Genomic DNA, 16,459 nt, shown 5'->3' with positions numbered 1-16,459 from the left:
AAAAACTAGTCTGACTTAATTGGTTAAATGAAACTGCAATGCTTGGGACTCCCTAAAATTGAGGGAACACAGATGAGGCTGAGCCACTGAAAAAAATTAGACCGCCCAACCCTCTTAAATACCAAATAATCCTAGAGACAGGTAAAATGCAACATAGGCACTAGAAGTGAGGATAGTCACGTTTATTATTACTTTTGTTATTCAGGCAGCTGGCTGGTATAGTGGACTAAGGGTGAACATGGATTAGGATAGAGACAGAAGAATTAAATTCAAGTCTTACCTCAAACAAATACAAGTTGTCTAACCCTGGGCCATTGACAACCTCTGTCAATTTTGGTTTCTTCTGTTAGATGGGGGAAATAATATAGCACCTATCTCAAAGGGTTGCTATGAAGATCAGATGACATGACATAAAGTATTTTGTAAACTTCAAAGTGCTAATATAAATGCTATTATTACTGTTGAAACTAGTGATATTACATGGCAGCAAAATGTGGGATATACCGAAAGATATTTTAAAAAAGGGGGGGGGGGAAAGGACCTGTTTGTACAAAAATATAGCTGCTCTTTTTGTAGCGTCAAAGAATTGGAAATGAAAGGGATGTCCCTCAATTGGGAAATGACTGAACAAATTGTGGTATGTGATGGTGATGGAATACTACTGTGCTATAAAAAATGATGAACAGGATGATTTCAGAAAAAGCTGAAAAGATCTACATGAACTGATGCAGAGTGAAATAAGCAGAACCAAGAGAACATTACATACAGAAACAGCAATATTGTGGGACAATCAAATGTAATAGATTTTGCTACTAACAGCAATCTGGGACAATTCTGAGGACTTATAAAAAAGGATGCCACCCACCTCCAGAGAAAGCTGTTGGTGTAGAAATGCAGTTAATAACATGATTTATCACTTGTTTATTTGGGTATATGACTTGGAGTTTTGGTTCTATTAAGATTCACTTCCAAAAGTGAGTAATATGGAAATATGTTTTGTGTGGTAATACATATGTAACCCAGAAAGAAAAATGTGGGATACAACAATCTCCCAGAGGACAATGAAGAAACCAAGTATCAATCAGACAGCTAATCTCAAGTGCCTACTATGTATCTGGCACTGTTGCAATCTACTGCTGGAATCAACATGCAAGCAAGTATGTACAAACAAGATGGTTACAGGATGAATGGTAATCTCAGAAGGAAAGTGCTGAAATTAAGAATGAGTGGGAAAGGTTTCTTGAAGATGGGAAGAGATGAGGCAGGGTATACCAGGCATGGATGGAGAGGGGGGTCAGGGTCTGGTCCCTGCTCTGCCAGGAGATGGAGCTCCTTTGAGTAACAGAGCAAGCCAAATGTCACTAGATGGCAGAATATATGGAGCAGACTTAAAGTATAGAAGCCTGGAAAGGTAGGAAGGGGTCAGATTATGAAGGGCTTTGAAAGCCAAACAGGATTTTATATTTGATGCTGGAGGTAATGGTAGGGCACTGGGGTTTACCAATAGGGAAGTTATGAGGTTATTTTAGGAAGATCAATTTGGCTGTTGATCAATATCAATGAATAGATGAGTGCCAGGCCTGAAGGAAGACACACCTTCCGGAGTTCAAACGGTACCTTAGCCACTTCCTAACTGTGTGACTCTGGGCAAGTCACTTTACCCTGTTTCCTCAGCTGTAAAATGATCAGGAGAAGGAAATGGCAAACCACTCTACTATCTTTGCCAAAAAAACACAACCGGGGTCACAAAGAGTCAAGACAGGACTGAAAAGTTACTGAAAAATACTATCAGGAATTGTCAGTAAGAGATGAGCTGGGCAGAAAAACCTTGGAAAGCTACCTGCTCCTCCTGTGGAGGATAACCTATGGGAGGGCATAGCTAGGAGAGCACAGGCTGGGCATGCACGGATGGGTGCTATCAGCATCTTTGGAGGGAACTGCCAGCTCAATGAGATCTCGGGTCTATTTAAATAGTTATAGACACCAACCTTGCCCTCAGAGAGCTCCTTGTCTAGACCTGAGGAAGCAGCATAAGCTTTCACCGAGGGCCCTCAGCAATCCTGGGAGAGGCTGGTCGGTAACCAAGCCCTCCCCTCGAGGCTCGGCTGCAAGCCCGGAGCCAACCCGGCCTTGGGGGCTCGGGGAGAGGGGAGGGGACGAGACTAGGCCACTCGAGGGCCGGCGCTGCTTCCGCCGGAAATGCTCTCCCCGCCTTCCCAATATGGCGGCTGCAGGAGCCGGGTTCGCACTTCCGGCAGGAGGAGCCACGTCTAGAACTGCCTGGCCGCAGGTGAGCCGGTGCCGGGGCAAGGCAACTGCCGTGGGCCCGAGGGAATGGGGAGGAAGGGAAGGCGAGGGCGATATCCTGGCCGTGGTCCCAGCCCGGACTTCTTCAGTGGGGAGCCCGGGGGCGTGGTGGGGCCGGGCTGGTAGCCGAGAGGTCGGGGTGTTCCTGCAGGCATAGCCCAGGGCTAGAAGGAAGTGCCTCTAGCTTCCCTGCCCCTCCCCTGGCCTGGCTCTGGCGCTGGGCCACCGCCTCCGGGCAGGCCTCCGGAGCCGGGGCCCCGTTACCAGGGAGTCCCCTCCCCCCCACCCCCACCTCCCAACCCCGGGCCCGCAGTTCCTCGGGTTTGCACCTGCGAGTCCCCTCCTGGCCCCAAAGCTCTACCTTCGCCCTTGGGAGGCCCCCCGAGGCCCAGGGGGAAATGGCCTTACCTCGCCCTGAATCCCAGTTTTCTCATCTGTTAAATAAACGGGCCGTCTCCTAGAATATGGTCTTCCAGTTCTCACATAGTATTGCATTACCAGACCATGACTCGGCCATAGCATTCCAGGAGTATTAGACTGTAAGCTCCTCGAGGGCAGAGACTGGTTTTTCCTGACTTTGAATCCTCAGTGCTTTGCACACAGCCTACTAGTAGGCGGTCAATAAAATCTTACTGATTTGCCTTGACTTTGAAGGGGTCTCCGGGAGCATCGAGTCCAGCCTTTAAATTTTTTACAACAATTGAATCCTAGGCCTAGAAAGGATAAATTACTTGCCAGGAAGCAAATTGCCTAAGAAAACTGACTAGGTCTTCTCTTTCCAAGCTTAGTGCCCTTTCCGTTATCCTGGCCAGTTTTATCAGTTAACAAATATTTATTTAGTGTCAGCTCACTGAATATCTATTTAGTGTTTATTGTGTGCTTGATATTGAAAAGAGGATAGGAAGAACTTTAGAGTTCTTTACCCTGGGTTGCCATCAAATAAGTTGAGAAGAAAAAAACTCATTCAGGAAAAGAACTTTTAAGACCCTGCTGGACACTGGACAAGTAATTTCCTTTCTCTGGGCTGTTTCATCTTTTGTAAAATGAGATTGGACCAGTCACTTCAATGAAATTGTTCCCAGCTTTGACATTCAAGCAGTATGTCTCCCATATTATTTCCTTATGATTTTACTACTTGTTGAGGATTAGAAAAAAGGAGATTTGGACTATAGTCCCAAGTCACTATGTATCCTTGGCAATTCATTTCCTCTATCCTTTTTCCCTTTCCTCAAATGAGTAAAACAATGTAGCTGCACTATATTTCTACTGGTGCTATTGTTTGATAGTGTTATAACTTCAAGAAATGTCAAATGAATATTCAAAAAACACAATATAGGAGTCAATAGGAAGGTGAGAGAGCTGTGGGCTGGGGGAGTTAAGGAAAGTTTATGGAGGTAGAATTTGCACAGAACCTTGAAGAGCAAATAAAATTTCAGTAGTAAGGAGGGAAAAACCTAGGAAATGAGAAGGTAGAAACTGAGTAAAAGTGTAAGGATTTGTATAGGTTATTTGGGAGGGTAGAGGATTCATTTATGGGGGTAATGGTGGTTATTGTGAATCAGTCATTTTCAGTCATGTTTCCCTCTTTGTGATTTCATTTGGGGATTTCTTGTCAAAGATGCTAGAGTGGTTTGCTGTTTCCTTCTCCATTTTACAGATGAGGAAACAGGCAAACAGGGTAAAAGGACCTGTTTAGGGTAACATAGCTAGTGTCTGAGGTCAAAGTTGATCACAGGAAGATGAGTCCTCTACTGGGCCACCTAGCTGCCCTCTAAGGGAATAGTGGGAGATGATGCCAATAAGAGTAAGGTAGGTTAGCTTTATGATCTTCTGTTTTATTCTGTTTAGTGAGGCAGAGCAGTATAGAGTTCTGGAAGGTATGCTAGGTTTGAAATCAAATGACCTGGGTTTAGTTCTCAGCTCCATTTGCCAGTTGCTTATCTGTGAACACGGGCACATCCCTTCTGGACTTCTGTTTCCTCATCTGTAAAATATTGGGCTAAATCACTTCTAAGATCCTTTTCAGATCTAAACCTATAATCCTCTGATTTGTTGCTACTTCTCAGATGATTTATTTTCATTGATGAGCTAGGGCTTCAGAAGTCCTGTTTTACAAAGATCCACCAAATCCAGTCTGTGGTAGCTTCTGTATAGAAAGGCCCATCTTTCCTCCCCTTTTGTGGGTCATTGACCAACATCATATAGTTCTACAAGATGAGAGTTAAGGTGACAGTCAGTACTTGGCTTTAGGATGGCTCTTACCAATTACTGGAAGATAGAGAGGAAAAGCACTAGATTTGCAACCAAATGACCTAGTTTTAAGTCCCAGCTCTATCACTCTTTCATACCTGGGGCACTTTAATCAAATCAGTTACCATTGCTGGGCCTAAGTTTCCTCATCTGTAAGATGGACTAGATGTCCTTCAGAGTTCCCTACTAGTTCTGCATTTGTGCTTTTAAAAGCCATACACAAGAGTGAGTTGTCATGGCTGACAGAATGCCCTGCTTTGGGGATGGTTGGTTTAAAATTTTTTTTGAACTTTGAGATCATCAAATAGAGAATTTAGAAATAAGTTCTGCTTATATGGTTGGTTATTGAACTATTTAAAGGCACACTGTTCTCTTTATTAAATCGGGAGGGAGCTTATACCTGTGTTTGGAAGACTTGGTCTTTATGATCCTTTGAGGGTAAAGTACTTTTCTGGAAGCATAAGTTGACCTAAGTTGAACAACATTTGCACACATTTGTGAGAGATTCTGCTGCTGGCTGAGCCCAAACTCTGTTCTTATTTTTTGTAGCTTGGTCTCCAGGATCCTGTGAGCTCTGCATCAAGATAACCATGGTGAGGGTAGGTGCTGTCCACCAGCCTCTCAGGTGAGAGTCCTCAGCATAGCCCAGAGCTTCTGTGATCATATGGCCATTCTAAGTCATCAACTCAGAGAGAACCACCACTGATAAGAGATGTTTCCATTGAAGTTTTTGGTCCAGCACAGCCAACTCTTACTTTGTGTATTGGCTTCAAGTGAGAGGGCTAGACCCCAGCCAGGGCAGTAGCTGCTCAGTCCCAACTCTGCCTCTCACCAGTGGACATAAAGGCGTTTGGGAAATCACTGTTGCTGCCAATGGGGAGGTGGACTTTTGGCCTGACCTTCATCTGGAAGGTGGTGCTGACTCTGGGGCTGGTACTGCTGTATTACTGCTTCTCTATTGGCATCACCTTCTACAACAAATGGCTAATGAAGGTAATTCTGGAGCCTCGGTGGGGCTCAACACAAAGACCCACCCTTGGGGTATGGGGTAGGGGGTGGTATATGGTGTAGGGTTGGAGGGGATGGGGACAAGGTGGGTGCTGGTGGGAGTTAAGAGATTGAGGAGGATTTAGGTACAGATGAAAGAAGGGAAGGGAGAAAAAACTGCTACTCTGGAATTCCTAAACTTCTGACAATCAGTTCTATTTTAAATTCCCCATAGAGTTTTCACTTCCCTCTCTTCATGACCCTGATTCACCTCGCAGTGATATTCCTTTTCTCGGCTCTGTCCCGAGCCGTGGCACAGTGCTGCCACCAGCGCCCCCGAGTGGTGCTGAGCTGGGCCGACTACCTCCAGAGAGTAGCTCCCACAGGTATGACTGGGACAGGTTTGGGCCCTTGGGTGGGGAGTGTGTTAGGAGAAGAGGAGGAGCATTATTGGGATGTCAGAAGACCTGGAGACAGTTACAGTCCTTGCTCTGACCTTCCCTTTGGACCTGGCCTTGGAATCAGGAGGAATTAGTTCAAATCCTACCTGAGACTCAGAGCAGTGTGATTATGGACAAGTCATTTGACTTCTGATCTTCCATTCCCTCATTTGTAAAATGAGGATATAACACTTTGTAATACCTACCCCTCAAAGTTGTCAGAGGGCTCAAATGAGGTTGCAGACAGGTAGCCAGAGCACAGTATAGCTGAAGAGCTGCTGGCTTCAGGATCAAATGATGTAGGTTTAAGCCCCACCTTTAACATATATTGGTTATGGCTCCCTGGTCTAGTGATGCTACCTGACAGTGCCCCAGAGAGCTCTGTGAGAGGATGCATTGCAGAGCAGATGCTCATCTAGAAGCATCTCATGTCTGGAGTTTCCTCGACAGGTCTGGTCCTTTGCAATCCTTACAATTCAGTAGTAAGTTTTGTCCCCAGAGAAGCAACAGGACATCTCTAGAGGTCAATTCTTCTTTCCGTAGCATTGGCAACGGCACTTGACGTGGGTCTGTCTAACTGGAGCTTCCTGTACATCACCGTCTCACTGTGAGTATCGGCCTGCTCCCCACCACCCTCCCTTCAGTCTTTGAGCTCTTTGTGTCTGTCCAGCGGGCTGCCTTCACGTCCGACTGATGGGCCGGCTGCCTCACCACTCTCTGGGATCAGTCCTTGCTCTCAGCTTCTCTATGGCCCCCAGCCGCTGTCCTGGAAAACTCCAGCCTCGTCCGTAAGCCCAGCGCATACGGGGTGCTGAGCCCTGGAGCCTGCCTGTCTTGGCAGCGTGGGGAAGTCAGGGGACCCAGACAGACTGGTCATTGCCATGGTATGAGAAAGAAGAGGGAGTTGAAGATATCTGACCCACTGACTGGCATGCATGGGACTACATTAGCATTATGTGAATTGGGCTCAAGGGGAAGTGGGGAGAAACAAGAGGGCTAGTTATTCCTTACCTCCATTCTTGGCTTAGGGGAGCACAGTCTAGGCCTCCTCTCTACCTCTCCTTCCATTTTCTCCCAGCCTGAGTTCCCTGGCTGAGCTGTAGGTAGAGCCTAGAATTAGGAGAGCTCTGTCAGAGATACAGCTTTTCCCTCCTGACCCTAGTCACAGGCTTCTTAGTCACAGCTTTTGTTTTCCCCACCGAAGGTCACTTGTCAATCTGGACAAGGTTTGGCTTCTCAGTGCCCTTTGTGCCCAGGCTCCCCTGCTGGCCTGAGCAGCACTCACCTGCCCTGTCACCCTCCTGGGAAAAGCAGGTGTCCTTCTTCCTACCCTTCTCACATAGTTTATGGTCATGAGCCCAGTAGCAGTGGCTGACTGTGCAGTTTTCACTTCCAGGTACACAATGACCAAGTCCTCGGCAGTTCTCTTCATTTTGATCTTCTCCCTGATCTTCAAGCTAGAGGAGTTGGTGAGGCCTCAGCTTCCCCTTCTGCTCCTTCTCTTTTTGCTTTTGCTCTGGGTCCTCTCTAACCCTTTTCCTAGTGATAAGAATAAAAAAGAAAAAGTGAGCTAAGCCTTGTTGGCTGGGGGTGGAGGTGATGGGTAGATCAGGGCCAGGAATGGACAGGACACTAGGATTCCGGGTATCCTCTCCCACTGTTTTCTTACTTTGAAGGGTAAGGGGCCCAGGGTAGAAGATCACAGGTGGATAGGGGAACTTCCTGCCCCAGGAGATAGTTGCAGTAATTAGTTCCAAGAGTGTTAAGCGTTTCTGATGTAGTGAAGGAGCAATGGATTTAGAATTAGAGGACTTGGGTTTAGATCCCAGTTGCACTATTGATTAGCTGTATGTACACTTTTGATTTTCCTAAGCCTTGGTTTTGTCATCTATAAAAATGGGATGCATAATATTTGTATTACCTACTATTCTGAATTGTTTTGAGAAAAGCACTTTGCAAACCTTCAGGTGCTGTATAAAAAATAATAGGAGTTTTTATGACCATTAGCAAATTGGTTTACTTCTCTGGGCCTCGGTTTCATCTTTTGTAAAATGAGATGTTTGAGTTTAATTCTGTGAGCCATTTATCCTGCTGCTGCTGCTCTTCTCCGAATTGGGTCCTTCAGGGTGACAGACAATGTCTTCCCATCCTGACAGCGGGCAGCTCTAGTCCTGGTGGTCCTGCTTATTGCTGGGGGCCTCTTCATGTTCACTTATAAGTCTACACAGTTCAATGGAGAGGGATTTGCCCTGGTGCTAGGGGCCTCATTCATTGGAGGAATTCGATGGACCCTTACCCAAATCCTCCTACAGAAAGCTGAATTAGGTGAGTATATTCAGAATATCCCAAGGGTGGTTGAGTATGGCTCTGGAGAAGCTATTTGAAATAGGAAGTAAAGCTGTCCAGAACTAGGATGGGTTTTTTTTCTCTCTTCTTTAGGTCTCCAGAATCCTATTGACACCATGTACCACCTGCAGCCACTCATGTTTCTGGGACTCTTCCCTCTTTTTGCTATTTTTGAAGGTATGTTGGGTTCCCACATTAGTCAGAAGAGAGCGAGAAAGGAGCATTCTCTTTCTAGTTGCCATCCTCTCAGGGAGATAGAGGGAGAGAATAAAGGTGTTTCATAGCCTGGGATTTATCACAGCTTCTTTCCTTTAACTATTAGTTAAGGGCTTTGGTTGTATTTTAGGGTCTTTCTTCAGTTTTGCCTTTGCCCACTACCCAGGGTTCCTGTCTTCATAGACTGAGCAGGCAATCATCTGTCCTGCATCCCTCTCTACTCTAAACACTGGGGCCCTGGGCAAACCAAAAGGTTATGTTCAGTTCTGACTGCCACATTTCACAATGACTTGGACATAAACTGGACCCTGTCTAGGGATAGGGAGCAAACAAGAAAAGCCTAGAGACCCTGTTGTACAAAAATCCTGAGCAATTTATGGCAATTTCCTTACCTCTGAAACAAGTATAATGGATGATACCTGTCCTAATTACCTCATGGGGTTCTCAAATGAGATAATGATGTATAGGGTTTTATAAACCATGATCTGTAAAGGAAATATCAGAAGTTTATCTGTTAGCCGCATGAACTAGCTAATCACCAGAGATAGGAAGGTGATCTTTGAGCTTCAGCTAGCAAACAAAGTCACCAACTCTTTACAGGTCATTTGATCTCTCTGAACCCCTGTTGGTCCAAATAAACATGGAATTTGGAGCTGGAAGAAACCATTTAGTCCCACTCACTTCATTTTACAGAAACTGAGGCCCAAAGAAGTAGAAGAATTATGGCTTCTTAGCCTGAAGAAGAGATGACCTGGGGTGGAGGAAGGGGGAAAGCCTAATCGTTTTCTTCAACTGTCTTGAGCACAAAGGTCTATCATGTGGAAAAGGAATTAGATTTGTTCTGCTTGGCCCCAGAAGACAGATCTAGGAATGATGGGAGGAAGTTACAGGGAGGTCGATTTCAGTTTTATGTAAGGAAAAACTTGAATTTGAAGTTTTGAAGCTGGCCAGAATATTCTAGGCTTTTCTAGAACTATTGAGTCGCCATCATAGAGGTTTTCAAGTAACAGCTTGATGATTCTATGTCATTAGTGAAGTTGTAGGACAGATTTCGGTTCAGGTATGGGTTCTACTGTGAGTCTTCCAGTCTTAGCAAAATTATTCTTCATTCCAGTTGTCCAGGAAACTTCTATTATGTCACCAAAGTTTTCCCATTTTAAATTTCTCCCCATTCTTTCATTACAGAGCCTTGTGCCACCCAGAGAGTTCCCCTCCCTTTCTTGATGTTTACACCATTCACATCTCTGCATATTCTCATCCTAATGCCCCTCTTAGTCTTCACTTAGCAGAGCTGCATGGATTTAGTTCCTTTAATCTTTTCTGCTAAATTAATCCCCCAAGCGCCTTTGTTACTTATGCTCTTCTCCAAACTCCCTTCAATTTGCTGCTGCTTTCGAAGTACTGCTGAGCCTAGCACCAAGGCTGATGGCCTACATTGGAAGCATATTTGCTTGTGGTTACCACTGCTGGTTGGGATTTTTTTTCCTTTAATACTTTGCTCCAAGAGAGCTCAACACATTTCAGACATCAACAGAATAAATGATTTTTGAGCATATCTTATATTTCACCCTCCTGGACAAGGAGGTAAATAGGAACAGAAGATATGGTGGAAAGAGCAATCAGAGGGGTTGAATCCTGTTTCTTCTACTTAATACCTTTGTGGTTTGGGGAAAGTCACTTCTGCTCTCTTAACCTCAGTTTCCTCAATAGTAGAATAAAAGAATGAATTAGATGCCATTTAAGATTCCTTCTAGCTCTGAATTTTATTGCTAGTCTGGGTCTAAAGGTCTTTTTGACTATCTCTTGACCCTTGTATCTATATTGCCTTATTGAGTATTATAGTTACTCAGTGTGCTATAGATATTGTTAACCCTGTTTTAGAACTGAGGAAACTAAGGCCCAGAGAAGTTAAATAATTTACTCAAGGTCACAGAGGGAGCAGAACATGGGAGAGCTAGGCCAGATTTGAACCCAAGACCTCCCAATTCCAGATATGACTATCCATTGTGCCACCTACCTGCTCCCTTACCATGCTTTATTAAAACATTTGAGGTGGGCAGAGGGCAAACGTGACCATCACCTCTGAATTAAAGAGGACATTTCCTTTCAGGTACCAATCCTGAGATAGCCCCTAAAATGACCTTTAGCCTGGAGATGGTGTCCTTAATCCCTTGGATCTTCTTTCTGAGTTGTTCTTCTGTATTATTCCAGGGTTCTGTTAGCTGTTGAGTTTGCCTGAGTGTGAGATTTGCAGGCAGGTGTCCTGGGTCTGAACCCCAGCTCTGCCACTTAGAGTATATGTGGCATTGGGCAAATAACTTATCCTTTCAAGGTCTCAGTTTTCTTATCTTTAAACTGAGAGGCTTTTGTATGAAATAACTTCTAAGGCTCCTTCCAGCTCTTAATGAACAAATCTATGATCTGTGTCAGAGTATTTTTGCCTTCTATATTTTTTCCCAGGGTCTCATACAGCCCCATTCCCACAACTGATGCTGAGTAAATAGCAATTAATGGTGGTGAATCTCACTTTAAATTCCATTCAACTCAACATATATTTACTAAGCTACTCCTGTGTTCGGGGCATTTTTTCTCTAGGTTCTAGGGATACAAAAACAAAACAAAAGACAGTTTCTGCCATTAAGAAACCTTCTATTCTTGATGTATATAGAGTAACAGTTCTCATCTCCCTTCTCCCTGCCTTTCTCTTTTAGCCCTCCTCTCCCACCTTTCTTGGGTGAGACCTTTTAGGAACATGGATACACCTGGAACTTGACATTACAGTTTCTCTTCCTGTCATTTTCAGGTCTACATTTGGCCACATCTGAAAAAATCTTCCGTTTCCAAGACACGAGTCTCCTCCTGGGTGTGCTTGGGACTCTCTTCTTTGGTGGGATCCTTGCCTTTGGCTTGGGTTTTTCAGAGTTCTTGTTAGTCTCCAGAACCTCCAGCCTGACCCTCTCCATTGCTGGGATTTTTAAGGTAGGTTGTAGGATTTAAAGCTGAAGAGGACCTTAGCTAAAGAAACTGAGGCCCAGGAAGGAAATCTGGCTTGTCAGAAATCACATGGGAAGTAAGTAGTAAATCACACTGGGAGTCAAAACCAGGTCCTCTGCCTGCAAATAGTGAATGCTGCCTCCACAAGCCCCTGGAATGAGATCTTGAGGTGACTTCATTCTGTTGCTGCTGAGGGCAGTGCCTCTGTGCCCCTGGATCCTAAGATCAATCGGCATCACCCACATTTATTTAAACTTTTGAAGTTTACAGGACATTTTCCTCATAATTGTCATTTAAAGTAGTTAATACAAGGATTATTGAATTCATTTTACATATGAAGAAACTGAGGTTTACATTTGAAATTGTAGCTTGTTTCAGTGTTACTTAAAGTTTCCAAAGCATTTTTTCCACAGTCTTTGGGACAACTGATAGAAAGATTGTTATCCTCACTTTACAGAGTAGGAAACTGAGGGTCATAGATGAAGAGGCTTGTCCAAGACCTCATAAATAGTAAATATTGGAGCTGGGATTTGAACCCATGTCTCCAACTCTATGTCCAGCACATTTTCCATTATATACCATGCTGTCTCTCCCAAAGCCTTGAAAAGGCCAAGAATCTAGGAGACTCCTTTGTTGCTCAAAGACAAGAATTTGACCCTAAGTATTGTTTTACTGTTGGGGGGGGGGGGTCTTCAAGAATCATACAATTTTATAAAGGAACCTTAGAGATCATCATCTAGTCTAATCCTTCCCCTCTCCCTTTTGTAAATGGGGAGATACTGGGTCAGAGGGTTTAGGTAGCTTGTCCAAGGGTGCCACTTTTGAGTATTAGAGTTGGAATTTGAAACCACGTCCTCGAATTCTAAATCTATTGCTCTTCTCTTATACCAGGCCACCTCATGGCCAGTATGGTTATGGACGTGTAGAGCATTGGTCTTCACCAATGGATTAAGATGTCATATTTTCATTCACCATTAATCAGAGAGCCACATGTCTATCTGCCTTATGGAATATACTGTTAAAAATATTTAAAAACTAGGTAGCTTAGAGTTTAGAGAACCAGACCTGGCGACAGGTTCAAATCTGGCCTCAAATACTTCCTAGCTGTATGACCCTGGGCAAGTCATTTAACCCCCATTTCCTAGCCCTTACTCCTCTTCTGTCTTGGAATCAATTCACAATATTGATTCTTAGATCAAAGGTAAGGGTTTTTAAAAAAAGATTAGCACTTTTCTGTTATGCAGCATTTCTTTTATCAATTCTGTGTTTGTTCCCTTCTGAAGGCTTGAATTCCTGATGTGAAACCTCTGAGTGAAAGGACCACCTCCCCTTGCCAATCACATTTTTGCTTCTTGCCTCTCTGCCCCCCAGGAAGTCTGTACTTTGCTGCTGGCAGCTCATTTGCTGGGAGACCAAATCAGTCTACTAAACTGGCTGGGCTTTGCCCTTTGTTTGTCTGGGATATCCCTCCATATCATCCTCAAAGCCCTCAACTCCAAAGGTAATACAGAGGACCATTTAGTATCCTTACTTCTCAGAGGCATTTTCCATTCCAACTCATGTACCCAGTAGGTTTCCACTGGAGTGGTCTTCCTCCCTGTTTGGATGGAACAGGTTGTTCTTGGCTCCCTGCAGTAGTTCCTGCTGGATTTGCTGGATTGTGTTCTGCCAGCCCCATAAATGCTTTGTTTAAGCAGTTAATCTAATGCAGGATATATGTTCTGCTCCCCACCCCCACTTTGGGGGAAGCCTGGGCATCAGTAGGACAGGTGGGTGGATGTGTCTTTGTGGCTCAGCAAGCATGGTTGGCTTCCTTCTGTTGCAGTTGATGCACAGAAGCCAAAAGGCCAACCCAAGGTTAGTAACTCAATCTCTCTCCTGTATCTCAAAGGTGAAAGTGGTCCTAAACCCCACAAAGGATCTGCCTCTAGTCCTGACCTGGAGCTTCTCCTACGGAACAGGGAGCCTGGTGATGAGGAAGATGAGGATGAGGGGGAAAAGTACTTTGTCGTCCAGGGGCAATAGTGACTTACCTGACTGGTAGTGCCTGAACCATCCCACCCCATTTCTGCACTGTTGCCTCTTTGTACACCATTGGTAGCCAGCGATGTAGGCAGATCCAAGTTTCCTGCCTCATCAGATGGGTAGCTGTGTGGGCTCTGTGATGCCCATCCTGAGACTCAGCTGATATGACGTGTTTCAATATGGAAGATGTTGGGGTGAAATGGCTGTTATAGTAGAAGCCTTGGTACCCAAGACTAAGATGAGAACTGTGTGGACCATCAGGATGAAATAGATGTATGACCAGGTCTTGAGAAGGGCAAGACTTGGATAGGGATCACAGTGGAAATGGGAATGGGCTGGTTCCCCTATATTGGTTCCCTAAGACCTCTTAGACCAAGAATTTTCACAATTCAGGGGATAATCAAGATTACTAAGGGAAGAAAATGTGAACTATAAACTATTCCTCAGCTAGGAGGAGGTGGAGGGGCTGGGACCTCAGAACCTGGAGAGCTTCTTTGCTCAAAGAGCAGTTTTATTTATAGTTCAGAAATAAATGCTTTACAGTCCATTGACCACATCTCTTTGCCTGGAATCCAGCTTTAATCTATCCCAGAAAGTCTGGGAATAAGGGGAATAGCCACAGAGGCTCCCTTTTCCAAACTACTGCTGCTTGAACCCAGAGAGGACTTCCATGGATAGAAGATTGTAGGCCCAGGGCTAGCAGAAGACACTATCTTATGTACTCTCCCCAACATCTGAGCCGAGTATGCAATTCTATAAATGAAACTGCAAAAGCTATAGAAGAATCAGAAGCCGAGGTGTGGACTTCAAGGTAAGGATGACCTAGTTCACTAAAGGACAGACTCCCTGGGGACTGGAAGTTGTCTAGGCCCTCTAGGTTGTCTAGGCCCTCTAGACATTCTTGTGTCTAGTGTTGTTTGAGCACAGATACCCTCTCCTTAGGGCCTCTGCCTCTACCCAGGCAGAGGAGAAGAACAATTCTGTCTTCTGTACTTGTCCTGGGACTGATCTTCCTTTTGGGAACTGTGGGTCCTGAAACCATCCATCCATCGAGCTGCCTACCACTGAGTGGAGAGTGCTCTGAAGTCTGGTCCTGTAGTGGAAGGGGCCTTGGGATTGGAAGGTTAATATCCCGGGATGGAATTGGAGAGGACCTTGGAGATGGTCTGGTTTAATATCTTCATTTCGGAGAAGGAAACAGGCTGAGCAGGGAAGTACTTAGCCATAATCTCACGAGGCATTTGTCACCTTTTGGGTCTCTTGGGTGACAGCCTAGGTCCCTTACCACTAAAAAAAATCCCTTTCCTCAGAACATCTCTTTCTATTTTCAGATGAGGAAGTGGGTCCAGAGAAGGGAAGTAATTTACCCAAGCTTATCCTGACAGTAAATGAAACTCAGACTTAGGCCCTCAGATTACAAATTCATTGTTTCTACACATATGCTTCATCTCAAGAGGTTTGAATCCTATCCTTGGCTCTGCTACTTGTTACCATTGTGACCCATGGCAAATCACTTGGGCTTCTGGGACTTTATTTGTCCCCTCTCAGGAACATGAAGCTGACCCAAAGGATCCCAACTCCAAATCCTGCTCTTCTGAACTGTTTTCAGGGACCCACAGCAGGTGTCGCCCTTGCCCCACACAGCTGCCACTCCCCAGCCCCCAGCCCTACTGCTCAGGGCACTACTGCTCCCCTCCTCGCCTTGCCATTACTGCCACTGCCTTAGAAGCAGTAGATTTCAGACTCCTGCTCCGAGGCTGGAATATTTTCAGTCAAGTAAGAAAGGCTGTGAGAGTGTCCATTGCATGAGGCATTTTCAGAAAACCACCCCAGTTCATTGTGCATGGATGTTTTAGACCTACCTCAACAAATCTGCATGCTTCAGAAGAGCCCTCTCCCAGCTCCCTGCACTGCTGCCTACCATGCCCCATGCTCCTCTCTTTTCAGAGGATCCTGGCAAGAAGATGAACTCTAGGATTAGACCCAAGTAAGGAAAGTGACTTGGTTAAAGCCACACAGATAAGTCATGGCAGAGCTGAAAGTTGAATCTAGGCTTTCTTGGCTCCCAGCAATTGCTTTCTTAAAAGGCAGTGTGCCCTACACACCCAGAATGTCATGTTGGAGAGCGATCTGGGGAGGGCTCGAGGCTTGAGAGCTTCCCCCTCCCCAAGACCTGCTTGTGATTCAGCACACCTCGGTGCTGGGAAAGATTGCCAAAACCCTGCTGGCTCAGGTGGATGTGAGTTTCCTGTCTTCCCCCTGCTGCCACCCCCCACCCCCACCCCAGGCACATGGAGATGGTGAGCAGAGCTGTCTGGTGCAGTAATTACAGGGTGCAGAGTGGGGCTCATTCTGTGCTTGTTGGGCTCAGTGACAGTCCCTCACTTAGCTGCAATTACCAACCCATCTTTCCAGAGGGCTTCCCCTCCTCCCCTTCCCCCCCTGGTCCATCGAATCCTCTGACTGCACAGGCTAGGTACTCCACACTCTGTATTAAGCTCTGCAAGCCACCCCATGCCGCTTGCAGCCGCCATGTATTTGGGCTGCAGCATTGCCATGGCAACTCGATGTTTGCACAGGTTGAGGAAAGCTGAGGATGTGACTTGTCTCTCCAAGGGCTGTGATGCCCATCCACCCCCAAGCATCCTGCCCCAGGCCTGCTGGAGTACAAGGGATGCCTAGTGAATAGAGTGACAGAACTGGACCCCGAGACACTCAAATTCAAGTTCCAACATACTCATTGGAAGTCCCTCTTGATTCTTCAGAATGAGCCCTTTTCAGAGAATCATAGGATTTAAAGCTAAAAGGGGCTTTAGAGTTCATTTATTGCAGCCTCTTTTTTACAGGTGAGGAAAGAGACCCCGAAAAGTGAAGGGACTCATTGAGAACGCAGA

General features: G+C 45.4%; 1 protein-coding gene across 2 annotated transcripts; it reads left to right on the top strand.

Annotated features, from left to right (window-relative positions):
* Nucleotides 1-2,172: 2,172 nt before the first annotated feature.
* Nucleotides 2,173-14,121, top strand: SLC35C2 (solute carrier family 35 member C2). 2 transcript variants are annotated; one of them, XM_001366435.5, is made up of 10 exons: nucleotides 2,173-2,290; nucleotides 5,107-5,550; nucleotides 5,780-5,930; nucleotides 6,528-6,591; nucleotides 7,381-7,453; nucleotides 8,141-8,309; nucleotides 8,424-8,507; nucleotides 11,350-11,525; nucleotides 12,912-13,041; nucleotides 13,432-14,121. In XM_001366435.5, the coding sequence occupies exons 2-10, from the start codon at nucleotides 5,431-5,433 to the stop codon at nucleotides 13,563-13,565; spliced, it is 1,101 nt and encodes a 366-aa protein (XP_001366472.1). In that variant the 5' UTR covers nucleotides 2,173-2,290; nucleotides 5,107-5,430; the 3' UTR covers nucleotides 13,566-14,121. The 2 variants fall into 2 exon arrangements, with proteins under 2 accessions (XP_001366472.1, XP_007475001.1); XM_007474939.2 differs by lacking the exons at nucleotides 2,173-2,290; nucleotides 5,107-5,550; nucleotides 5,780-5,930 and adding an exon at nucleotides 5,980-6,434.
* Nucleotides 14,122-16,459: the final 2,338 nt, after the last annotated feature.

This window comes from Monodelphis domestica, chromosome 1 (assembly GCF_027887165.1).
Source record: "Monodelphis domestica isolate mMonDom1 chromosome 1, mMonDom1.pri, whole genome shotgun sequence".
Lineage (NCBI taxonomy): Eukaryota > Metazoa > Chordata > Mammalia > Didelphimorphia > Didelphidae > Monodelphis > Monodelphis domestica.
Note: the sequence above shows the minus strand (reverse complement) of the source record. Positions and strands in the feature narration are given on the sequence as shown.

What these genes read in the sequence shown, in the direction of transcription:
- SLC35C2 (XM_001366435.5), top strand. Translation starts at nt 5,431, where the DNA reads ATGGGGAGGTGGACTTTTGGCCTGACCTTCATCTGGAAGGTGGTGCTG. An exon ending in CTGTACATCACCGTCTCACT is followed by an intron (nt 6,592 to 7,380) that starts GTGAGTATCGGC and finishes TTTCACTTCCAG; the next exon opens with GTACACAATGACCAAGTCCT. An exon ending in CAAAGCCCTCAACTCCAAAG is followed by an intron (nt 13,042 to 13,431) that starts GTAATACAGAGG and finishes TGTATCTCAAAG; the next exon opens with GTGAAAGTGGTCCTAAACCC.